The sequence below is a fragment of the Ursus americanus genome, chromosome 2, assembly GCF_024610735.1.
Source record: "Ursus americanus isolate L20-20 chromosome 2, mUrsAme1.1.p, whole genome shotgun sequence".
Lineage (NCBI taxonomy): Eukaryota > Metazoa > Chordata > Mammalia > Carnivora > Ursidae > Ursus > Ursus americanus.
Window position 1 is genome coordinate 42,223,012 of NC_142128.1, and position 25,109 is coordinate 42,248,120.

General features: G+C 62.1%; 1 protein-coding gene across 1 annotated transcript; it reads left to right on the forward strand.

The window, feature by feature from the left end:
- Window positions 1-7,746: 7,746 nt before the first annotated feature.
- Window positions 7,747-24,884, forward strand: LMNA (lamin A/C). The gene is made up of 12 exons (XM_045784137.2): window positions 7,747-8,337; window positions 18,368-18,524; window positions 19,841-19,966; window positions 20,203-20,373; window positions 20,473-20,598; window positions 21,061-21,281; window positions 21,374-21,599; window positions 21,858-21,965; window positions 22,077-22,196; window positions 22,594-22,683; window positions 23,407-23,676; window positions 23,969-24,884. The coding sequence occupies exons 1-12, from the start codon at window positions 7,982-7,984 to the stop codon at window positions 23,993-23,995; spliced, it is 1,998 nt and encodes a 665-aa protein (XP_045640093.1). The 5' UTR covers window positions 7,747-7,981; the 3' UTR covers window positions 23,996-24,884.
- Window positions 24,885-25,109: the final 225 nt, after the last annotated feature.

A 25,109-nucleotide genomic window follows, 5' to 3' on the forward strand; every position in this document is an offset into this window, starting at 1 on the left:
CCTCTCCGAGTGTCCAGCCCTGGACATCTGGACTCCCTCTGTCTTTCAGTATCCCCACCCTCACCGAATCCTGACTCCTTAGACCATCCCCCTTTCTAGCCCCCACTGAATAGCAGATTGGGAAGGGGGCCTTTTGCAAGGTTTGAGCCCCAAGAGTTGTCCCAGGGTGGGGGAAGGTCTGGCAGCCCGGGAATTAAATTCCCCCTAGCCCAGCCCTCCGGCCTATTGCCAGCTTGGGGTGGGGGACTGATAAAGGTGACCCTAAGGTATGCATGCATGGAGGGGTTTGACTGAGCCTGGGGGGGGGGTTGGGGAGGGCTGAGGGGAGCAGTTTGGCTCACTCTCTCCAAGCTGTCTTTTGTGAGGGATAGGGAGGAGCCTGAAAGGCCCTCCAGCTACTGGCCTCCCTCCTCCTTCCTCCTTGCTTAGCAACCGCTGTTGCTGGGTAAATATTTGCCCCACCAGGATCTGGGGCCAGAGCGCTGTGTCAGCCCACACAGCTGCCCCTCTCCTCAATTCCTGGGCCTCTCCTCTGTCCAGCTCCCCTCTCCAAAGCCCTCTGGCCTGGACTCAAGATGTGACCCCTCACTGCCTTGTCTCAAAGCTCGGTTCCTCCTCCCTCGCGGTAGACCTCCTCCCCAGCCCCCTCCCTTTACCCACTCTGATCTCTCCCTACTTCCACCTGCCCTCTGTGCTCACCTCCACGGTCCGGTCCGTCTTCCACCCCTGATACCTGGGTGAGACCCCACCCCTGAGCTAGACAGGTCCCCACCACATCTTTCTGGGAGCCCAGCCTGGCTTTGCCTTCTGCTACACCTTGGTGCTGAGTCCCAGGACCTCACCTCTCTGCTTCTAGAGGAAATATGGCCCCGCCCCTAAGCCTCAGCTCAGCTCCCTGAAGCTCCAAGGGGAGAGGGAAGAAGCCATGTGGGATGTTTTGATGAATACCCGTCCATCCTCCGTCCACCATCCCCAGGAAGCTCCTTTGCAGGAAGCCAGTTCCATTTTCACCACCTCTGGGGGTAGGGTTGAGGGAACCACGGCCAAGAGGAAACAGATGCCCCCTCAGCCCCTCCCTGGGCATCCTGAGCTGCTCCGGCCTCAGCCTGTGCGTCCTGGTCCCCGAAGCCAGGTCTCTGCTGCCCTACCTCTCCTCCAGTGGTTTCCCCATTCCCTGTCCCTGTGAGGAAGAACCCTGCCGGTGTCCAGGGTCAAAATGAGGCGGGCTCTCCACGTGCCCTGGGAGCTCTGCTTCCTGGGCATGGAGGCCAGTGCACTGCTCTGGAGCAGGCCCGTGGGCTGGCTTAGGGAGAGTACCACAGGGGAATCGGGGCAGTTGGACCCAGGCAGGTCTAGAAAAGAGGGGTTGGCCTGCATGATGCCCTAAGACTCCTCCCGGCTCTGAAGTTCTGGCTTCTAGGGAATGAATGATGAAGCGCTGGCCCAGGACCGGCCCTTCGCAATCCCTAGGGGCCGTCCTGGAGCCCCGGAGCCCCGGATCTCCTGCCCAGCCCCCTGCCCCCCTGCAGCCCCAGTCATCAGGAGCTCTCCTGCGGATTAACCACCAGCCTCCCTGGCGGAGTTCAGTGCCCGCCCCCCCCCCCCCAGCCTTCCGAGGGCACCCGAGGGGCTGGGGGCGCTGGGACTAGCAGGATTCACCCTGAAGCTAAAAAGGCGGAGCGTCCAAGACGCTGAGGGGAGCCTGTCCAGGTGGCCAGAGGGCCGGAAACACTTCGTAAAAGAGAGATTTTCATACTTTTAACAATAGGGCCTCCGCACAGCAACCGGGTGAGCACGGAGGGAGACCGAGTGTCCCGGCCGGCCGGGGTGCAGCGCCGCAAGTCCCGGCCCCAGTCCGTGCCCCGCGAAGCCCACGCCGGGCCCCCAGGTCCAGGCCCCACGCACGACCGGTCGGCTCGGGTGGAGGGGCGGCTGGCAGGGAACCCTCTTCTGCCTCACTTCGCGGAAGCGTGAGCGGCCTGGGGCTCGGGGACAGTCTCCAGCCCGGGGCCTGGAGTTGTGGCGCTTGTTTGTTTCCCTGGCAACAGGGAGAGGAAACCCCCGCTCGCGAGGCCGGGGAGGCCCCGGCAACCGCGCGCGCGCAGACGTGCACACACGCGCTCGCGCGCGCACACACACAGACACACACACACACACACACACACACACACACAGCCTCACGCGCCGCCGCCCACGCGCAGCGCCTGCGTCAGCACCCGCCGTCCGGCCGCCGCCTCGGGGCCGGGGCGGGGACCCGCGGGCGCGGCGGGAGGGTGCCGGGGACACTCGCCGCCCCTCCCCCGTCCCGGGCCCCGCCCCTTCCCACCTGCCTGCCCTCCCCCACCTCCAGCAGGTGCGTGGGGGGTGGGGGCGGGCGGGGCCCGAGCTGGGGGCTGGGCGGAGGGAAGAAAAGGGCAGTGCGGGATTTCTGGCTGCCTGGCCCTAGTCTGGGGTGCGCGTGGCAGTAAGGTGCACTGCGCTGGGTGTTGTGTATTTTGACGTTTCTGGGAGCCTGAGGCTCGCAGGTGGGACGACTACCTGGGCCCAGTCTGGGTTGGGAGTCTCGGGGAGTGGTTTGGAATGTTGCGAAGGAGCTCTGGGTCCGACTCTAGATCTTGCTGTTGGATTGGTCTTCTTGGGGTCTGGGCTGAAGAGAAGTGGGGCGTAGTTAAGGTGGAGGCAGAGACCTGGGGTTTGGGGCCTGCTCCTGTCCCTCGTCAGCTGTGTAGCCTTGAGCAAGGCAGTTACCCGCCCAAACCTCAGTCTCCTCGTGTGTATTGTGGGGGATCAGGGTGCTTGCTACGGGCACCTCAGGGACGCTTGAGAGGGTCAAGATAGTGATCTTGGTTGTGAAAGGTCTTGCCTGGGTGTGAGAGTGAGGGGTTGGCTCTCTACCCATTGTCCGCCACCCCTTTGGCCCGGCTGCAGCAGTGAGGGAAGATGGCTGGGCTCTGGCTCAGAGCCTCATCAGGCTGACCTGAAGAGGAAGCGGGACCTCCTCCACGCAGGCCCGAGCCCAGAGCCGAGTGCGTGGCAGCCACTTAAAGAACAGGCGGGTCCTTCCTTCCTCAAGGTCACGCTGATCACCTGTGCATGACTGACTCCGCAGTTCAACACTTGCTGAGAACTAGGCCCTGTGAGCAAAGGATGAATGACAGGGACCTGCCCTCTAGAACTCACTATAAAGGGATTCCCAGACCATGGCCTTGAGTCCCCAAATCATTCCCCCACCCTACACCACTCCCTAGACCCTCCTCCAAAGAGTCAGCCTTTCCCACCCCCATGGGGGGAGCACAGGACCCATTTGAATCCTCCTCTCCCCGTCTGAGATGATAGCCTAATGGCAACATCTTAGCTTTCAGAGTGAAGCCAACCTGTGTTAAAATTCCAGTTCTATGGGGCACCTGGGTGGCACAGCGGTTAAGCGTCTGCCTTCGGCTCAGGGCGTGATCCTGGCGTTGTGGGATCGAGCCCCACATCAGGCTCTTCCGCTATGGGCCTGCTTCTTCCTCTCCCACTCCCCCTGCTTGTGTTCCCTCTCTCGCTGGCTGTCTCTATCTCTGTCGAATAAATAAATAAAATCTTTAAAAAAATAAAAATAAAAAAAATAAAATTCCAGTTCTGCTACTAACCACATGACCTTAGTCAAGTAGTTCTCAACTGGAGGAGCTTTTGCCTCACAGGGAACATTTGGCTTTTTTTTTTTTTAAGATTTTATTTATTTATTTGACGGAGAGATAGAGACAGCCAGCAAGAGAGGGAACACAAGCAGGGGGAGTGGGAGAGGAAGAAGCAGGCTCCCAGTGGAGAAGCCTGATGCCGGGCTCGATCCCAGGACTCCGGGATCACACCCTGAGCCTGAGGCAGTCGCTTAACGACTGAACCACCCAGGCGCCCCAGATTTGGCCTTTCTGATTGGCCTAGCTGGTCGTGGGGGCACCTCTGGCATTTAGTGGATGGAGGCCAGGGTCGCTGGGGAACATCCCACAGTGCACAGAGCCTCCCCCAAACAAAGAAATCTCTGGCCCCAAATGCCCAAAGTGCCAAAGTTCGGAGACCCTGCCTTAAATGAGGAATTTAACTTTCCAGGGCTTCGGTTTCTTCCGCTGTCAAATAGGGTTACTAATAGTCGCTCGCTTGCAGAGCTGCTGCGGAGACTCCACAAGGTAGCGAGCGCCTCGTAACAGCGTAACAGCCCCGTGCTCCACACATCCCCGCTCCCGCTCACTGTTAGTGTGCTTCTGGAATCCCTGCTGGTTTCCAGCTTCTGCTGAGCCCGCTCCCCCTAGCTTCCCTGCCGGTGAGGCCAGGGCCTCTGCCTCTATCCCTCGCAGTGCCTCCCTGCTGCCCTTGACCCCAGCCTGGTCCCCTCATGGCCCATCCCCGCAGCAGGCCCCTGCCTCTGTGCCCCACTTGTCCCACACTCCGAGCTCTGCGTCTGGGGGCCCTGCTCCCGCCGCCCACCAGGCTACACACTCCCCTCAGTCTTCCCCACTTCAGCGCCTTTGCACAGACTTCCTCTCAGGCACTGGGCCACCCCAGTTCCTCCCATGGCCTCCACCAAAGTGGCCTACGAGAGTGAGGCATGTCCTGGATTTGGACCAGGCTGCTTGGTCCAAGTTCTGAGCTCAGCCTATTACTATTATCTAGTTTCGGGAAAGTGAGTCTCACCTGTGAAACAGGGACATCATCTCCAACCATGAGGTGGTTCTGTGGACCAAGTTGGGAATGTGTGTGAAAATGTGCAGCTATGAACTTGAGTGGAAAAGTGTAAGTTATTCACTGTCGAGCGTCGTCTCGCTGTATATATTGTTTTAAATATTTATTTATTTAAGTAATCGCTACACCCAGTGTGGGGCTCGAACTCATGAGCCTGCTCTAGCTACGGTCTACCGACCGTGGGGTCAGCTGGGCGCCCCCAAGTGCATTTCACTTGATCATTGCAGCGTCCTTAGTTTATAGACCACGAAAGGGAGGCCAGAGTCACTCCCCTGAAAATTAGGGCCATGTGCACTTGCTCAGGTGAGAAGCACTGAGCGCCTCCTGTGAGCCAGGTGTTAGGGACACAGATGACCAAGACTTGGTCCCTCCTGTCTCTCACGGCACTTTTGGAAGGAAGGGTCATAGAGGGAGGGAGGCACGGGATGCCTTGCACCCTCCTCCAAGGTCATTGGTCCTCAAGACAAATGCCACTTCCACTGCCCAAACCGCCCCTTGGACTCAACCCCTATATTCTGATAATACTCATTAATGCCCCACTCTCGGGCCTCCGGATTCCCTCTGGAATTCATTATCCCGTCCAGAGTCCTATGCTGCTCTTGAACCACTGGGCTTGGCTGTGCCTCTCCCTTGATCTCCCCACCAGTGGGCAGCTCCCTTGAGGGCCGGCACAGTAGCCTTGCCTCTTCTAGGCATCCTGCCCACGGTACAGATGAGGAATGCAGGCCCCGGGAACTCAGCAGCCGATCTGTCCATCTGTCCATCTGTCGATCTGTCGTTGCACTGAAGTGAGAGGCAGGACTGGAGCCTGCCCCCCAGCTGGCTACAAGGCCAGCCCCACCCCCAGCAGGTTCCCTCCTCTGGACCTGGCCTTCTCTGTTTTCACCTGCTGCTGCTAGGACCGGGGATCTGTGGCCTAGCGGGGGAAGAGCAGACTGATGGCACCGGGAGTCCACAGTTAGGACTGAATATTCAGGATCAAGGCCCACTGTGAAGTTTGGACTTAAGATTGAGGCCTTCAGTGGTGGTGGTAAGGGAGGGGGGACCCTTTGGAAAGAGCCTAGAGTAAAATTTGGGGTAAGATTCCCCCTCCTTTCTCCTGCCTCTTTTCCACAAAGATGGGGAGGTCTGGGATAGGAAGGGTTAAGGGTGGTTTTGCTTCCCTGCCAGGAAGGGAAGCTAGGCTTGTCTGGGACCGGGTGGGGCAGGGTGGGGGGCTCGGTGCCAGGGGGGCTGAGGCAGTAGGAACAGCATGAGCCCTGTCCCTCACGTTTAGCTGGCTAACCCACCCCGCCTCTGCTCCTAGTTTGGGGAACAGAAGAGGGAGAAGCAGAACAGGACTCTGTTTTGTCTGGGAAGCTGAGAGCGGGTGCCACGCCCTGGGGGAGAGGGCTGCATGAGGGGAAGCCGTATCCAGAGTCCCTCACTTGGACACACCCCCAATGCCCACCACAATGCCCCGTCACCCTCATAGAGACGGGAACCCAAGCATCCCCTCCACAGTTCCCCTCCATAAATACTCAGAGTCCCTGTCTTAACCCCACTCCAGCCCCCCTGTACTCTGAGGCCTGGCTCCAGAACCCAGGAAAGAGGGCCTGTCCAGCTCTGCTTCCCTTTCATATTACACAAACCCTGACATCCTGGAGCTGTAGGCGTTAGCAACATAATTGAATTTTCTGGGTTCTTCACCGGAGAAGCCTTGGGAAGCACAGGGACAGGGCATGAACGCATGTGGGTTCTGGAGTCTTGGCCCTGCCACCTCTTAGAGAGGATGAGGTGGCCGGTGGGGCCCGGGCCAGATTATGGGAGGGGAGTAGAAGGCTGATCAGAGGAGTCCTTGGTGAGGCCTGAGGATGGACGCACCAGAGTCTGGGGTGGGGACGCCTGGGGACCTGGGTGATCCAGTGACAAAGAAGACCTGGCCAGGCAGGTATGTGGGGAGAAGTGTAGCCGGGAGGGCTGCGGGTGTTTGCTGTCCCAGCCCCGCTGTACCGCCTTTCTGGTTGAAATCAGGACAGAGACCCACCACTGGCTGTCCAGCCCCTGCCGTGCTCCCCCTTTCAGGCCCCTCTGGGAACCACAAGAATCTGGGACCTGGTGTCCTGGCAACGTGATGAATGCACGCACAGCTCTGGTATCTGTTTTAAATTATCCATTAAAATAAGTACAGTCCTGGAAAAAAAATAAGTACAGTCTTGGAGTTGGTGGGGTGGGATAGAAGGAGTAGAAGGAGACTGAAGGGGGGGAGGAACCTAGGCAGCCTCTTTTTCTAGTTGCTTGGGTCTGAAGGAAGGGGGCAGGGGATGGGCACAAGTGCCTGGGTCCTACTCTTGGCTTTCTGTGAGGGCCTGTAGCTTAGTGCTGGGGTCTAAGACCCCATGCTTGGTTTTGAAGGGCGAATTTGGGGCAGAAGACAGGAAAGGAGGGGCCCTAAACTTCTGGTCCCTGCCCCAAAGTTGAGGGTTAAAGGAACTCAGGATCCAGGACTTCCCTGCAGCCGGGCTCCCCAGGGAACCCAGGCATTCCTTCCCCACCCCACCCTGGCACTGAGATGCTGCTTTGAATGGGCTGCCCACATGTGCAGGGGGGTAGGGGTGACTCACTATTACTATGGGGAGGAAAGGGGGAGCCAGCGCTGGAAGAAGAGTGAGTCACCCTGATGGGCATCAGTCTCAGCCCTCCCCCACCATTCCTGGATCTGCCTGCCTGGCGCCCTCCCGGGCCTTACACCCGCTTTCCCTCTTCCTCCTGCCCTTTGCCCACCCACTCTCACCCTTTGGCTCGGCCCTCTATCCAGGAGGGCCTGAGCCAGTGGGGGCAAGCTTGCGACTGGGAGCCCTCGAGCAGCCAGAATCCAGACGCTAGAAGCCCCAGGCCGAGCGGGTGCGCGGGACAGGGTGGAGCCCCACTCCGCCGCCGCCGCCCCGCGGTCCTCGCCCCTCCTCGCCGCCCCCTCACCTCCCGCTGCGGGTGTGCCGCGGCCCCTTTAAGAGCGGCGGCCCCTCCTCCCACTCCCTAGACCTATTAGAGCCTCTGCCCGGCGTCGGTGACTCAGAGTGTCCGCGGGAGCGCCGCAGCCACAGCAGCGCCCCCAGATCCCGAGGTCCGACAGCGCCCGGCCCAGACCCCACGCCTGCCAGGAGCCCGCCGAGAGCCAGCCGGCCCGCGCGCTCCGACCCCGAGCAGTCTCTGTCCTTCGGCCCGAGCCCCGCGTCCTTCCCGGGACCTCTGCCCTGCGGGCAGCGTTGCCACCCTGCCGGCCATGGAGACCCCGTCCCAGCGGCGCGCCACCCGCAGCGGGGCGCAGGCCAGCTCCACCCCGCTGTCGCCCACCCGCATCACCCGGCTGCAGGAGAAGGAGGACCTGCAGGAGCTCAATGACCGCCTGGCGGTCTACATCGACCGAGTGCGCTCGCTGGAGACGGAGAACGCGGGGCTGCGCCTTCGCATCACCGAGTCCGAGGAGGTGGTTAGCCGCGAGGTGTCCGGGATCAAGGCCGCCTACGAGGCCGAGCTCGGGGATGCCCGCAAGACCCTCGACTCGGTGGCCAAGGAGCGCGCCCGGCTGCAGCTGGAGCTGAGCAAAGTGCGCGAGGAGTTCAAGGAGCTCAAAGCGCGGTGAGTGCGCCCAGGTGGCGGCACGGGGCGGGAGCGGAGAGGGTGGGCGGGCCGTCGCCCCAGTTCGACTCCAGCGGGCCGGCGGATAACTTGGCCTTATAGTCCCCTCCCTCCCTGGAACCGCCCCAGCGGGTGACTGGCAGTGCCAAGGGAAATTGTCAAGACAGGACAGAGAAGGGGGGGGGTCTCTGGCAGGGGGTGGTGTGTATAGGGAATGGTGGGGGACCAGGGCCAGCTCAGGGCTGATGGCAGGCCCACACTCAGGGTGGGTGGGGGTTGCCGGCCCTTTGGAGCCAGGGGCAGGGGCTTGCGCAAAGAACAGCAGGCGCGGGCAGGTCTAAGACATCTGGGCACTCAGGACACACTAGAGTGGGTGAAAGGGTCCTGTTAGAACTTTCTTGACTGGCTTGGCACTGTGCCAACTGTGCCCAGCCTGTCTCTGGACACATGATGCCCGTAAAGACAGGGCATCCATGCTGGCAGATGTCCAGTGGTGCTGGAGAGAGGTTAGCCAGGCAGGGACATGGAGGTGACCCCCTGGGCACAACTCTTTCCGGGGTTCGAAGAGTTGGGAAGCTCTCCCCCACTCCCTGCAGGTCTGGGACCTTCCCTGGGCTCTGACAGGCCCTCCCAAGAGCTCCAGGAGCACGGCTCCCCCGCAGCTCCCACAGCCCTTGGCCTGCTTGGCCCAGGAATGTAGGAGAGGGAGGGAGACAGAGGGCAGAGGCTGAGGCTCCGGCTCCCGGCTCAGGAAGTGTGTTATGCCCAAGTCTGGTGCACCCCCCTTGGCCCTCTGCCTGGTGTCTCTGATGTTGGGGGCTCTCCTCCTCCCTGCCTTTCTACCTGGGGTGAGCCACTTTCATTTCCCGGCCGTCTTTGCTGCGCCCCATCCACTCAGCCACTGACGGGTTTTGATCTTTGCCTTATGAAACTGCTGGAATACAGTGACATTTTTGAAATCCAGCCGTTGGGCGCTTCAAGCCACTCCTACCTCACCCATCCCTGCCCCACCCTACCCCACCCTTCTTGACTCCACCCTCTTTTCTAAAAAGGCCTTTGGAGCCTGGAAGTTTAGGCCCACTTTTCCTAGCCCGTAAGAATTTGTTTTCCTCTTCTCTGTTCCCCTTTTCTCTGTGAACACCCAATCCAAGGAGCACTGAAGGTGCTTGAGATCCCTGGCGTGGGGGTCCCACAACTTGATTTACCCTTTCCCTGCCTTTCAATCCTCTTCTCCAAACTCCTGCTCTGCGCAGAGGCTCTCTGTATGCAGTGCTTTCTGCCCCTCTGGGCCCCTGGCCCAGTGGGCGTGGTGGGTCCATCTCTCCCTGAAGTGTAGGTGGACACAGACAGGTTGACTTTTTGGGGGGACTGTTGACAGCGATCACTCCTGTCTTTTTGCAGTAGTGATATGAACAACTGAGCTAGCGGGACAGACGGGAGGCAAGGGGGGGGGTGGCCAGAGAATTAGTGCGCTAAATTAGTCCGCCACTGTCGGTGCCTGTGAAGGGCATTCTCAGCAGGTCTTGCTGTGGGGAGGACATTGATCGGGAAACAGCATGAGTCGAGGCTGCCATCCCTTGCTACCCCAGCCACGCCAGGCCGTCTCCTGTGGCTCCCTGTGCAGCTGTCCAGGCCCGGGCCGCCAGGCGGGTGTGCGCACGTGGGGCAGGGGCGGGGGCGGTGTGTGCACTGGTTATATTTAGCCTTTCTTCTCCCCCTCTGATCCTGGCTGGGGAGGCTGGGCTTCCGGGAGAGGGGGGTGGGTTTGCACACCTGGGTCTCAGGCTGTTGGGAGGCAGGTGGAGACAAAGGGGGCTCCAACTGGGGTGCTGTCCCTTCTCTGTCCCCAGTGGGAGGAGCCAGGATTTGTTGCAGCTGTTTGTGTCTGCTGTGCCCAGGGCAAAGCCGAGAAGAGTAGAATGAAGAGTTTGGGAGAGGAAGAAAGGCAATGTCCTAACTCCTCCCACTAAAGCCTAGAGAGAAGGTGTTGTCTGGTTTAATGTTTAATTAGAGCTCAGAGTTCAGGGCCAGGCGTCTGGTTGGGATGCAGAGCTGTGTGTAAGATCCCGTGGCAATCCCTGGCCCAGCCTGGTACCTTGACCACACCCAAGGCTTTGGGGCACCCTTTCGTTGGGCTGGGTTATAGGCTCCAAGCAGAAACAAAACCCCCAGTACCCACACACACATTCTGTCTATTCTGGAGTCTGAAGTATTTGGACACCTAAGTGTGGCGAGAACAGGGAGCTGAAACACCAGGGAAGGCCTCCCTGGGGTCCAGGCTTAGGGCTGGGCCCCATCCCAGGCATGACAGCTGGATGGGTGATTCAGATGCCGCCCCCGTCCCTTCCACCCTGGTGGCTTTACAAGAGACAGCGGGACACAGGGTGGAGACAGCAGATGTCTTAAAGGGAGGGATGGGGGCCTGAATGCCTGCATCTTCTCCCCCTGCTCCCCACTGCATCCTGGGAGCCTTTCCTGCCTCCGTCCTTAGGCCCTCTGCTGGCAGTGTGCAGTCAGGCCCTGGTGGGTAGCGTGCAGCAGGTGCTTCCAGAGCCCAGGCCAGTTTCGGGGCTGCAGGGCGGGGCTGAGGTCCGCGCCTTCCCATGTGGAAGTGGTGGAGGAAGGCTGAGTCAGAAGTGGGGAGATCCTGGGCCCACAAAGCAGAAGCGGCTCTTCCCTCCGGACGAGGCTGGGTGCTTGACAACTTCCTGTATTGTCTGCCTTCCAGTGGGGCTGGGCAGGGAAGTGGAGGCCCAGGCTCATCCCAGCGCTCACTGGGGCAGGAACAGCAAAGGCCAGAGAGGTGCAGAGGCTTGTCCTGTGTCACACAGCAAGAGGGTGACGGGTCCTGACTTCTCTGGCATAGAGGACAGGTGGGAGGGTCCTGATGGGGGCGGGGTGGTGGTGGCTGAGGCTCCCTCCTGCCGGTCCGGAGAGCCCGCTCCGAGACCTCCGGGAGCAGTGGCCGGCAAGCTCTGCTGCCCTCCAGGGGTCTGCTCACACCCAGCCTTTGCTGTGCCCTGTACCGGGAAAGACCCGAGAGCCCACCAGGCATGGATCCTGAGACAGAGCTCCGGAAGGCTAGGGATTCCCGTCTTGGGACTTGTCCTCGGAGGTGTGCACCTGCATCCGAGGGAGGCTGTGCCCTTTGGCAGAGATATGAGGAAACAGGGATGGAGGCCTTTGAGGAACCCTGGGCCCCATCCTCCATGAGGGGCCCGTGGTGTTCTCTCTCACTGGCACCCCCAGCCCTGAAGTCTGCGTTCTGACGAAGGCAGCGGAGGTGTGGGTAAACTCACCGACTGAGCACCGCCCAAGGCCAGGAGAGAAAAAAGAGGCAGGAATTCCTACTTGTCTCCTGACTGCCTTTCTGTGATCAGTGCCCCTGGCCTCTGACCCGAGACTTACTCTTGCGTAGGATATGCCCATCATCCCCAGCCCTACAACCCCCCTCTCGCCGTCCGCCGAGGGATTCAGTAGTTCAGTGTCGGGGCTGAAGCCAGGGACAGCTGGGGGAACAACTGGTCGGTGATGCTTTCACCTCCCAGTTGTGCCTCTGCCCCCCTCCCCCAGCCTTACTCCTCTGGGCCCCTTACCAGGTCTGGCTCAGAGGCCTAGCACTAGGGCAGTGCATCCCATTCCTACCTCCTGGAGCCCCAGTGTACTGAAAGTGATTCCAGCCAAGCTTTAATATTCTTGGAAATGTCTGAAGAGCAGTTGCAGGGTCTCCTGTCCTTTAACGAAGTGGCCCACCAGCAAAATGACAGGGAGTATGAGGTAGGAGAAACAGCCCTGGGCCTTGATGTCCTTAGTCCTAGGCTTGGTCCTGCCACTACCTTGCTGTGTGACCTTGAGCCGATCACCTTCCCTCTCTGAATTTCCCCAGCTATGAAATAAAGGGGTTAGAGCAGAAGGTCTCCAGAGATTCCCTCAGTTTCCAAAGTAGCACAGTGACCCACAAAGTGAGAAAATAGGCCTGTGAAATACCAAGCTATAAAGGTTAAATCAAATGTACTTCATGTGAATATATTTAATAGCCAATGGTGTCCTCAAGAGAAACGTTTGCCACAAGCTGTGGCTTGAGAAGTGCAGGCACGCTTCTCTGTTTCTCGAAGAGAGTTTGTGAGAACAGTTGATGATGATGACATTACGCTCTTGGTTTATGCTTTGTTTTTATTGCTAGTAAGAAGGGACACTTCGTTGTCACCGTCTCCTTCCAGGACAGTGGGAAGGGCTGTGTTCTACAGGACAGGCTGAGTGCCACTGGCCCGGGTTGGGGTGGCAGGGACTCCCTGGGAGAGGCCGTGCCCTTACCTTAGAGCTGGCCAGGCTTAGACGTGGGTTTGCAGCCAGCGGGAGGTGCTGCTGACCTTGGGCTGCCTACCCACCCTTCCCTTCCTGGGCCCACTTGGCTCCCCCAACCTGAGGTCGGGCTGTGAGGAGGTCTTGGAAGGGGACAGACTTTGGGAAGGAGGGGGGCAGGGCGGGGTGCTCCCTGTCCCTTTGTGGGAGAGGAAGCCAGGATTAATTCTGGCTGGGATCCCAGGCCCGGCAGAGCAGCTGAGTCACGGTAGAGGGCGGAGTGGAGAGCGGACTGGAGACCCTGAGCTTGCTCGGTCGGAGAAGGAAAGGCTTGGGGTGGCTTTTTATTAAGAAGTACAGTGGGTGCTCTTGCCCAGTAGCAGTAAGAGGGAGAGGGCGGGACTGGCATGGGGGACAAGTGGAGGGGACAGAACACACGTGTCCCTTTAGGGCTGGATCGGAGGAGCTAGAGAGTCTCCTATCAAGGGGCCCGGTTTCTGGGCGGTGGAGGGGATGGGGCTTTCCAAGGCCTCCCTTCTCCCGAAGCTCTGGCTGGCACCTCCGGAGAGAGAGTTCCACCTCCCTAGGCTGGAGCTGGAATGCAGCGGGACCAGAACTCCTAGGTCCTCCCACTTCCTTAGCTGGTCCTGGGGTGTGGCTCCTACCCAGTCTTGCTTTCATGGGGTTAATAAGCATAAGCCACCAGAGGGAGGGTTAATACATCCTGAAGAAGGGACTTCTGAGTCAGCTTCTTGTGGGGATCCCCTAATTGCCCTCCCTTTGGCTGGTGGCCTCCCTCCCTCTCCCCCCAGGACATTCTACCTCTTCCTAGGCTACCCGCCCTCCCATGCCCCTACTTCTTTTGGTCTGACCGCAGGCCTCAGCCCTGCATTGCCATGACAACGCAGGAGTGACTTCTAGAGAGACTGGCCAAGGAGAAGGAAAGCAGAGTTGGCAGGGACCTTGAGAGAGCAGTTGGTCAGGAAGCCGGCTGCCTGTTGTCCAGGACCCCGGGGCCCAGCCGCCGGCCGCGGGCTTCTCCTGCCTCGGTACAATGCCACGTTGATACACCCAGCAACTGTGACTCAGGCCTGGCCCCCTGCCAGGCCCAGTGCCTCTGCTGGAGTTGCGTCTGAACATGTCCACAGGCCTCCCGGCCCTCTTCTCAACACCAGCTCCTCTACCGCCCCCCCCCACCTGGAGTCACCACCTGGCTTTGTCTAGGAGGGGACAGCCGGGGCCCCCGCGGCTCTGGACGGGGATCTGAGGGCCTCCAACCCCAGGCAGGAGCGGTGGTGTCACGCCCAAGAGTGGCACGTGGAAGCAGAGCCGTGCCTGGGCCTGTGTGGGGAGGTCGGGGTGGGGTCTGCCCTGAGGGGCCCACCGGGGCTCTCCAGCTGTGAGGCAGGGCCGGGAACACCTGTCCCCACTCAGTTCTTTTTTCCTGCGAGGGCTGGTACCTTGAGTCCCACGTGTCCCGTCTTCCCACATCGTGCCCTAACCAGAAAGTGGTGGCCGACCCGCAGCCCAGCTGGGCAACCAAGTAGCGGTTCCTTTTCAGGGTGGGGAACATCCAAGCCCGTGGCTTCGCACGTGGTTGTGGGAGCGTGTGCATTTGGGCGGCATCACTCTTGGATCGGGGAAGCTGAGGTGGACGCGCCCCCCAGGTTCACTTCCTGGGTGCCTGAGCGCCCCCCTCTGGGCCCCCCAGCCGCCCCCCCCAGGTTGCACCACTGCCATTTGCGGTGCTCTGTCCGGGTCTGCTGCGAGTGTCCTCAGGTGACCCCGTGGGCAAGCCTTCCCTGGTTGAGGCCTTATTTCCCCACCTGTGAACGTGCAGGGGTTGGCCCAGGACGAGGGCCGGCCAGAAGCCTGGGGCCTGTGAACGCCTAGCTGCAGGCATTCCAGGCACAGACAGGAAAAGCCCAGACGTAAGTGGACAGAGGGTAAACTAGCAGGTAAAAACAACAGCGGAGCACGTGGGGGGAACCAGAGCGCCAGGGCAGGGCTGAGGCTGTGCAACCAGTGGGGGTGGATTTGGATGGACAGAGGGAGGGAGGGACGGATTGCAGGGGAGGAGCTGCCGGAAGAAAGGGAAGGGTGGCCAGGGGAGACACCCCTCACTGGCAGGAAGTCAGCTTGGGCCCAGGTCTGGAGTCCTGGGAGGAAAGGGAAGAGCTCCCAGCTGCCCACACACCCTTCCTGCCCTGCCCTGCCCTGCCCTGCCATAGGGGGCGCCCTTCCCTGCAGGGCTCAGAGACCCTGCTCTTCCCTCCCTCCCCTCCTGTCCTGGGGTCGCCCAGCCATGGGGAACTCTGCATGCCGGTGAGGCTGAGGGACCAGAAGGGACGGGGAGGGAACCCCCTGCGGGGCTGGGCCAGCTCCTTGGACCCCCGTGGCCATCTTCCCCTCCCCTTCTTATTTTGAGGGTGGCCTGTGGTCTCTGTCCCCCCTGTGTCTTCCTCAGCCTTGTGGAAGAGGAAATGAGGGCCTCCCCCTCTGCCTAGGAAGTTGCCCCCAGCAACCGGTCCCAAACAGGCCTGCGCGGCCTGGCTTCCATATCTGGCGCTGGAGCTGGGCTGAGGAGGGTGACTCAGTGGGTGGCCCTGCACCTGGCCTGGTGCCCACCTGGCCCCTTTGCTGCCCCTGAGGCCTGGCCCGCAGTGGCCCTGGAGCCGGGCTTTGCTACCTGCAGCGTCTGCCCTGCAGACCCCCAGCCTCGGGCCGCAGCTGCCTGCACCCTGCCCTCCCCAGCCCACTCGCTCCCTCCTGAGATGGGATCTGCCCCCTGTGGGAAGAGGCAGAAACAGGATGCCCAGCCCGCTAGCCTCATGAGGCCATTGGGAGGCAGCCTGTCCTGTGCTTGCGGAACCTGGACGTGAGGGCTGGGGCAGGACGTGGGCAAAGTCAGGGTCTCCCCTGTGAGTGCTAGAGGATTTCCCGACCTCTGCCCGGGTATTGTGTGCCCGGGATGAGTCACCGGCTGGGGCGGGGGGGGGGGGGCGTCCCCACCCTTCTCAGCTCCCGCCACACCCCACCCCCCGCCGCTCCCCACCAGCCCTAGTGGCCCTGGCTCCTGAGGTGCTGACCACCCGGCCAGGGTCTGCTTGGGGTCCCTGCTGGGTCTTCAAACCCCAAGCAGGGGCGTAGGACTAGGCCTGCAAGCCAGGGGAGAGGGCAGGCCGCCCCCAGCTGTCTCTTGGGGTATGCGTGTGGCCCCCTGGCCGCAGCTCCTGAGGGCTGAGTCATGAGCGGTGGCTGATAGTGGCTTCTTCCCCACAGATGGGAGCTCCCCAGCCCGATGGAGGAAACCACCAGGGCCCTCCTCCCCGCCCTCCGTGCTGGTGGTTTCTGCTGTGGCCCCGGGAGGGAAAGGCACATAGCCCCCTTGGTGCTTTGGAGGCCGTCCTAGGGGCAGGGCTGCCGCTTTGCTGCCTGCCCCTGGACAGGAGTCTCTGTGCCTCAGTGTCCTCAGTGACACGGTGAGGGCGCTGGTGCGCGGGGTGGCTGTGCAGACGGAGGAGCGAGCCCCAGCATGCAGAGCAGTGCCTGCTGCACGACCGGCCGCGGGAGCGGTTGCCGTCGTGTTGACGGGGTTACCGCTGTTCCCAGCACCACTGTCTCCCCAGCCGTGGGTGCCCCGAGCCTGACAGACTGCACTGGCCGGGGGGCAGGCGCCACTCCTCCGTGCTCAGCCCAGCCCCGCTTTCCCGCCAGCGCCCTTGGGAGGCCTTCTGCTTCCCCAGCCCAGGCAGAGGAGGGCAGCGCAGGGGAGGGAGGGGTCCCCAGCGGCAGGATTGACTGTGACCCCATCCCTGGGCCACCACCGCCTGCCGGGGCCTGTCCTGCCGCCTCCGCGCCTCGGGGTCCTCGTCTGTGAGAGGCGGGCCAGCACTGGCCCCCCGGGGAGCTCCTTCCAGTTCTCTCTGTCAGAGAGCGGCCCAGCGCGGGCCTGCAGGGGAGACAGGCCCTCTGAGGGGCCGGCCCTGCCGCCTTGGAGCCCGCCCAGGGCCCGAGTTTGCAGTGGCCGCGCGGCTTCACTTTACCAGCGGGTTCTTCTTCGTTCCTCCCCCTGCAGCTGGCTCGGCTTCGGAAAAGTTCTGAAGTCATGGAAAGTTGGGGCTGTGCTCCCAGCCAGGGGCTGGGCCGGATGGCAGCCAAAACCTGAGCTGGGTTTTGACTTTATTTTTAGCTTTTCTGGCTGAGACGGAGGAGGGGAGACATCCTCCAGTTCTGGAAGGGCCTCTTTTCTTGGGAGACAGACACTGCTGCCTCAAAAGGCTTGTTCTGAGGTGTGGCCAGTGGTCCAGACAAGCAAGCCTGCGGGGGGGGGGGCGCCCCTCCAGGTCTTCGTGTCCTCCCCCCAAGCTGGGTGTCACCGTGTCCCCCTCCTGGTGGGGCCCTGCTGGAGACCAGTGACTATTTGGAAAGTCCTGAGCCGGTGGCAGGAGAAGGCCGCCTGTCTGGGCCGCCTCCTGCAGAGCTCTCAGGGCTCCTGCGGCCTCACGGGGAACCGCTGGGCGTCTTGGAGTGGATGGCTTTTGTGGAGGAGAAAAATGTTGGCAGGGCCACGACAGAACAGCCCCCCGTTTGGTTTTCCTTCTCCCCTCCTGTTGTGCGGCTCGTGCTCAGGGCTCACGGCTCGTGCTCAGGGCTCACGGGTTACGTGGCAGCTGGTGGCAGCTGGGCCAGGCCCGGCGCTCTTTCCCTCCACTCCCTGGGGCTGCTGCTTTTTCTCACCAGATATTGCTGAAGGGATCATCACATCTGGAAAGTTCTTGGGTTTCCCAGAGGTTTGGATCCCTCTACATCTCTAGTTCACTGTCTAGCAAAAATAATTGGGGGCCCAGAAAGGGAGGGAGGTGGCAGAGGCAAGTCCCGTTTAATTGGTTATTTGGCTAAAGCTTTACCCAGCTTATGGAGGAGGGAGGTTCAAGGCTGGAGCCCAGATGGGCCCTAGACCCAGGGGCCACACGTGCAGCCAGATGCTGAGGCTTGCGGCCGAAGGGTAGGGTTTGGCATTCTCTCAAGCTCTGATAAGGCCTGGAGGGAGGGCTGCTGGAACCCTTGGATTTGGCCCGGATCAGGGGACCGAGCCTGGGTCTGAGAAGCGGAAGGGTCAGTACCACACCTAGCTGTCCTGCTCCCTGAGGTTTAACCAGACTATCTCCGGTGTGTGTAAAAAGGGCTAGGAGAGGTGTCCAGTATCTTTGTGGCTCAAACTGGTAGGGAGGCATGGACCCAGGGCTGGGAGCCTGGCTGTCTGGGCCCCTGCAGGGAGGGAGGCCTGGCTGAATGGAGGGTAGGTGGAGTCGGAGAAGGTTAAGGCCCTGTGTGGTAAGGGGCAGCAGACAAAGGTGGCCCTGTCTCTTGGGGAAGGAATGGGAGGAGAGAGAGGGAAAAGTGTTCGTCTCGTGGGATTGCTCTTTGCGTTTGGCCCCAGGCACGTTCCTGAGCACTGAGTCATGGGAAGGGTGGAGAAGCAGGAAGGGGGTTTGGGGGACCTTGGGAGAAGTGCGAGTCCAGCCCCAGGGGCAGGCAGATGCAAACAAACCCAGAGCGAGGACGCCCTCTCCTGGCACTTTGGGGGACAAGCAAGCCTGGCCCGCAGCTGGGCTGGGCTGGCCTGGCCTCGTCGGAGGTGACTTCTGGCTCCTCCTGGGGGGGCCGGTTCTCCCTGGGGACACAGACTCCTCCCCCTAAACCCAGTCTTCCCTTGCTTCCTTAGCAATACCAAGAAGGAGGGCGACTTGATGGCCGCCCAGGCCCGGCTCAAGGACCTGGAGGCTCTGCTCAACTCCAAGGAGGCAGCGCTGAGCACTGCGCTCAGCGAGAAGCGCACGCTGGAGGGCGAGCTCCATGACCTGCGGGGCCAGGTGGCCAAGGTGAGGCCGCCCTCTGGCCGCCATGACCCTGCCTGCCCTGGACAAGTGCAGGCCTCCCTACTCAGCCTTTCAGCCCAGTTACTCTCCGAGGTAGCCGTGTGTCCCGTCCCAGGGACGCGGCATCGAGGCCCGTGCCCCCCGTACCACAGCCTCCTCTGCTCCCCCGCGTCTAGCCTGGGGGGGTGGTTAGTCCACCGCCTGGCGCCCGGCGGCTCAGTGGTAGAACGTGCAACTCTTCATCTCGGGGTCGTGAGGTGGAGCCCCGCGGAGGGTGCAGAGCTTATGTTCATAAATAAAATAGCCCACAGCCACTTCCACGTAACTTTGCAAAGAGCCGTGCCTGGCCCCAGTCCCTCCTGGTTTGGCTGTGCTGTCGGAGAGCCGTGGTCCCTCTGGAAGACAGAACCTGAGTCGGGAGTGAGGGGTTAATCATAAACCGGACGCACGTATGGTCGTGTCTGCTTTCAAACTCTTCGCCATCCCTCCTGTCCTCCCATCTCCTGTCCTGGGCTAGGGACAGAATCCAGGAAGCTGGCTTGCTCCCAATTCCACAGCCTCCTCTGCTCAGAGCAGGGTCACGACTAGCGTTGGTGGCCCAGCTCCCATCATGGGCTCTGTCCCCTCCCAGGCCCTGCCACCGCAGTGTGCGGGACAGACAGACAGATGGGAGAGTCCTGCGGGCTGAGGGCAAAGCCTGGGCTGGGCCGTTCCCCTCCAGGCCTCCCGCCTCCAGCTCCACCCTGACCCCAGCCCTTCCCAGTTGCACTGGCCAGCGGGGCTTTCGGAGACCAAAATCCAGGAAAGGTGCTATGCTGTTCCAACTGCAGAGATGTTTCTGTGGCAGACAGGGAGCAGCTCTTCCTGGTCGGCCCCTGCCCTCCCGCACGGCCCCTCTCCCATGTCACCACCCCTGAGCCCGCCTGCCGGATCTGGCAGGACTGATCCTCCTGAGGACGCTGCGGGCCACAGTGTGCCTTCCCACCCCCGGGCCTTCGCACAGGCTCTTCTTCCCCGCCCCACAGTCACGGCAGCACCCCCCACCCCAGGCACTCTGGTTTCTTGCCTGTGTTCCTCTGTGCTTTGGACACACCTGCTTCAGAGCACTCGGCGTGTCGTGCCGGAGATGGAGGCAGGACCCGGCCAGGGCAGTCTCTGTGAGTGCAGAGACACCGTGACCTCAGTGACAGCCGAGGCACTCAGTCCCCCGGACCTGTCTCTGCACGTAAAGGAGTGTGCTGGACACAGACACTCTTGGCTTCCTCGCAGCTCTGAATCCCTATGGCCCCTCTCCCTGACCTCTGCCCCCTTCCTTCCAGCTCGAGGCAGCTCTGGGTGAGGCCAAGAAGCAGCTCCAGGACGAGATGCTGCGGCGGGTGGACGCCGAGAACAGGCTGCAGACCCTGAAGGAGGAGCTGGACTTCCAGAAGAACATCTACAGCGAGGTGGGGACGGTGCTCTGCGGGCCAGAGGAGCGGGGCTGGGGCTGTGCTGGGGGCAGGCCTTCCCGCCCGACTGCCTTGTACTAGTGGGTGTGGAGAGGGGGGTGTCCAGCCCCCAGCCCCCAGGTAAATGGGGGTGACAGAGGCTCCGCTCGGGCATACGATTGGGCAGGGGGCTTGGCCACCTGGGCCTCACCCCCCAAGGACTAGTTCTGATCCTGGCTCCGTGTCCCTCCCAGGAGCTGCGCGAGACCAAGCGCCGCCACGAGACCCGGCTGGTGGAGATCGATAACGGGAAGCAGCGTGAGTTTGAGAGCCGGCTGGCGGACGCCCTGCAGGAGCTGCGGGCCCAGCACGAGGACCAGGTGGAGCAGTACAAGAAGGAGCTGGAGAAGACCTACTCTGCCAAGGTGCTTGGCCCTCCCCCACCCCACCCTGCTCCGTGGCCGCCTCTGCCCACCCTGGGCGCGGGAGCTCCAGGCGTCCTAACCCTGTGCTCTCCCCCCAAGCTGGACAACGCCCGGCAGTCAGCTGAGAGGAACAGCAACCTGGTGGGGGCCGCGCACGAGGAGCTGCAGCAGTCCCGCATCCGCATTGACAGCCTCTCGGCCCAGCTCAGCCAGCTGCAGAAGCAGGTGCTGCCCCCGCCCGCCCCTCCACCAGCCAGGGAAGTCTGAGGACGGGAGGGGATGGGTGAGGGACGCGGAACACGCGCCCGGCACCACAGACTGAGTGTGGAGCCGAGGATTCAGAGTCAGGTGACCTGGCTGCTGGGCCAGGACCGGCTGTCCCCTGGCCTGCATGACCTTTGGTCCTCAGGGCATTGGTTTTCCCGTTTGAAAAGGGAGGCCCTTCTTACCCTCCGCGAGGCTCCATGTTCTGGCCGGCTGTGCGTTCATGGCCCGAGGAAGCAGGTTCCAGCCTCGGAACCAGAGATTTCAGTTAGATAGGGCAAGGCTTCCGGGCCACCGCCGCCCACGCGAGGGCCCCTGGCAGGCTCTGGTGCGGCCAGAGAGCCGGGGGAGGGCCGTGGGGGCACGGCTTGCCCCTCCGTCCCGGGCCCCGGGATCTCACCTGACCCTGGCTCCCTCGCCCAGCTGGCGGCCAAGGAGGCGAAGCTGCGAGACCTGGAGGACTCGCTGGCCCGTGAGCGCGACACCAGCCGGCGGCTGCTGGCCGAGAAGGAGCGGGAGATGGCGGAGATGCGGGCGAGGATGCAGCAGCAGCTGGACGAGTACCAGGAGCTGCTGGACATCAAGCTGGCCCTGGACATGGAGATCCATGCCTACCGCAAGCTCCTGGAGGGCGAGGAGGAGAGGTGGGTCGGGGAGGAGCCGGGGGGGAGGGGTGCCAGCATCGCCCCTGGCCCGCTGCCCGCCTTGACGAGGCCCCTCTGTGTCCCCTCGCCAGGCTGCGCCTGTCCCCCAGCCCCACCTCGCAGCGCAGCCGAGGCCGGGCCTCCTCCCACTCTTCGCAGACGCAGGGGACCGGCAGCATCACCAAGAAACGCAAGCTGGAGTCGGCCGAGAGCCGCAGCAGCAGCTTCTCCCAGCATGCTCGCACCAGCGGCCGCGTGGCTGTGGAGGAGGTGGACGAGGAGGGCAAGTTCGTGCGGCTGCGCAACAAGTCCAGCGAGGTGGGCCCCCGGGCTGGGGCGCGGGCTGCAGCCGGGGAGGGAGAGAACCCGGCAGGAAGGGATGGCGTTGGGACGGAAGGGTGCCCCTCCACTGGCTGCGAGAGGCTAACTGCTGAACCGCAGCATGCCCGGGACCGCCTGGGTGTCCACGGACGCCGGCTGTTCTCCCTGATGGGGCCCTGGCCAGGCCCGTGAGCAAGATGGCCCGGGGAGCCTCAACGACCCTCCCCACCTTCCCCTTCCCTTCCTTCCCGGCAGGACCAGTCCATGGGCAACTGGCAGATCAAGCGCCAGAATGGAGATGACCCCTTGCTGACCTACCGCTTCCCACCAAAGTTCACCCTGAAGGCTGGGCAGGTGGTGACGGTGAGTGGCTGGGTCCCCAAGACGGGACCCTGGGGTGGCCTTGGGTGGGGAGGGGTTGGCCTGAGATGGGCGCACTGGACTGAGCACCCTTCTCTAATCCTGCCTCCCCAGATCTGGGCTGCTGGAGCCGGGGCCACCCATAGCCCCCCTACCGACCTGGTGTGGAAGGCACAGAACACCTGGGGCTGCGGGAACAGCCTGCGCACGGCTCTCATCAACTCCACTGGGGAAGTGAGTATGCTGCGGGCTGGCCTCTGGCTGGACGGGACTCCCCTGGGGCCAGACTGGAGCTGGCAGCACCCAGCCCCAGGGAGCCAGTTCCCCCGGCCACTCTGTCCTAACTCCCTCTGGTGCAGCCCCGGGCCCCAGACTCTCCACCCAGTGGTCAAACCCAGAGATGCCCGCCCCTGCAGCACAGGGGTGTGGGGGGGTAGGCAGCGGGGATCGTTAAGGGCAGAAGCATACTCCTACCCAGGGAGCCTGATGGTGTCTCTGGGGAAGGAAAGCCCCCCGCTCCGGCGCTGAGGAGGACAGCATGGGCTGCACGGAGGGCAGACCACAGGTGGTCACTGTGAGTGCAGCTGCTCCGACCCCTTAACCCCTGGGCCCTGTCCCCTGTCCCCGGCAGGAGGTGGCCATGCGCAAGCTGGTGCGCTCGGTGACAGTGGTCGAGGACGACGAGGATGAGGATGGAGACGACCTGCTCCATCACCACCATGTGAGTGGCAGCCGCCGCTGAGGCTGAGGCCGAGCCCGCTCTGGGGCACCCAGCCAGGCCTCCCCTTGCCAAAAATCTTTTCATTAAAGAATGTTTTGGAACTTCACGCGCTGCCCTGGCTTTTCTTCTCTCCCCCCGTACCTTGAACAGGGAGCCCAGGTGTCTGGGTCCCCTCGGCTGGTAAGGACGGGAGTGGGAACTTCTGATGCCGCGGGATATTCCCGTGGGAGCAGCGGACAGGGTCTGGATGATTTGTCTGCCGGGAAGGGGACGGGAGGACAGATGTGGGGCGCCCGGCCCTGCTTCTCTCCCCCCACTCCTGTCGCACTCATTTCCTTTCTCTTCCCCATTCCTGTTGCATGCCGGGCTCTCATTTCTCCCCTTTCTTCCTGCAAGAACGTTCTCTTCACATCTCCCGCGCCCCATTAATTTTGCATGCCTGCTGCCCTACAAGCTTGCTCGCTCTCCTCTCCCTCTTAAGCTTCGAGTGGCTGGGACGGAGTCCAGCCACAGCTCCAGTTCCCTGTCCCCGAGTCTTCCTGACCCTCTGCCCTGCCACATCGTCCCCTCCTCCCAGCCGGGGCCCTCCCTCCGGTCCGGTTCGGAGCACAGAACCCGCCTCCCTGCCCGGTGGTGTGTGCAGGAGCGCAGAGCCGGGTGCTGGGCCTGAGCGTGCAGTCCCGGACTCACCGTGTCCCGCCTGAGCCTTGTCTTCCTCCTCAGGGCTCCCACTGCAGCAGCTCGGGGGACCCCGCTGAGTACAACCTGCGCTCCCGCACCGTGCTGTGCGGGACGTGCGGGCAGCCTGCAGACAAGGCTTCCGCCGGCAGCTCGGGAGCCCAGGTGGCCGGATCCATCTCCTCTGGCTCTTCTGCCTCCAGTGTCACGGTCACCCGCAGCTACCGCAGTGTGGGGGGCAGTGGGGGTGGCGGCTTCGGGGACAGCCTGGTCACCCGCTCCTACCTCCTGGGCAACTCCAGCCCCCGCACCCAGGTGAGTCGTCAGCGCTTTGCCTCCACAGCCGCTAGGAGAGGATGCTGGTCCTTGAGGGTTAGGACAAGGGGGCGGGCCCTGTGGGGGGGGAGGCCTTCTCTTCCGCAGCCCGGGGGAGTGGGAGCCTCCTCCCCTCAGCCCCAGGTCCTAGACGGTCTGTCGGCTCCTGCGTCCTGCCCCTCCTGTCTGAGCCCCAGACTAGAGGGCAGGGGCAGGGCTGGGGTCCAGGGAGGGCCATGGGTCCCAAGCCGCCGCTCACATCTCTCTCTCTCCCCTCTCTCCTCTCTCTCAGGGCCCCCAGAACTGCAGCATCATGTAATCTGGGACCTGCCAGGCCGGGTGAGGGTGGAGGCCGCCTGCTTCCTCCTCACCTCATGCCTACCCCCGCCCTGCACCTCGTGGGAGGGGGCTTGAAGCCAAAGAAAATACCCCTTTGGTTTTTTCTTCTATGTTTTGTTTTTTTTTTTCTAAGAGAAGTTATTTTCTACAGTGGTTTTATACTGAAGAAAAACACAAGCAAAAAAAAAAAAAAGCATCTATGTCAATCTCCCCTTGCTTTTCCCCACCGCATATCTGCCTTAAACCAAAGAGGGCTTCTTTCAGAAGCCAAGGGAAAGGGATGCTTTTACAGAGCCTAGTTTCTGCTTCTCTGCCCTGCCTGCTGACCCCACCCCGGGGACCCCACGAACATGGTGCCTGAGAGGCAGGTGTGGAGTCTTCTCTGCCAGCCTCCGAGGGAGGAGGCTTGAGCCAGGCCCCTGGCCGGGCCCCCCCATCGTTCCACTACACCTGGCTGAGGCTCCTGTGCCTGCCCCGCCCCCCAGCCCCACCCCTGCCCCCAGCCCCGGGGTGACTTGTGCTGCCCAGTACCAGCTACACTTGCTTTTCTGTATTGTATTTAGACAAGAGATGGGAATGCGGTGGGAGAAGGGGGAGAAAGGTTCTTTGAGCCTGCCTCACCTGGAAGCTGGAAGAGTGGGCTCTGCCCAGTTACTAGAGGTTAAGGTGAAGTGGGTGCAGGGGAGGAGGGAGAAGGAGGGTACTAGAAAGGGTGGGAGCTGGCTGTGGCCCCATCCCAGAGGAGGAAGGTGAGAAGGGTTAGAGGGTGTGTGTCAGTGGTTTTGGCAAACACTAAAGAGCCCCTTGCCTCCCCATTTCCCATCTGCACCCCTTCTCTCCTCCCCAAATCAATACACTAGTTGTTTCTATCCCTGGCTGCTGTGGTGTCTGTCTTTGTCGATGGGCGTCACCGTGTGTTCCGAGAGGCAGACACACACACACACACACACACACACACACACACACACACAGACCTCACGTGGTCACCTGCATCCTCACACTCACTGCTGCCCAGCCTCACCCCTGCTCTGGGGGAGATGAGCTGAGGCCCCGGAGCACTTCAGGGACACATCTGGGTCCTCTGGTGGCTGGTG

Excerpts from the sequence above, each read along its gene's own strand:
- LMNA (XM_045784137.2), top strand. The coding sequence starts at position 7,982 with ATGGAGACCCCGTCCCAGCGGCGCGCCACCCGCAGCGGGGCGCAGGCC. Across the intron at positions 8,338-18,367 it reads TTCAAGGAGCTCAAAGCGCG|CAATACCAAGAAGGAGGGCG; the intron begins GTGAGTGCGCCC and ends TTGCTTCCTTAG. Across the intron at positions 21,600-21,857 it reads TGCGCAACAAGTCCAGCGAG|GACCAGTCCATGGGCAACTG; the intron begins GTGGGCCCCCGG and ends CCTTCCCGGCAG.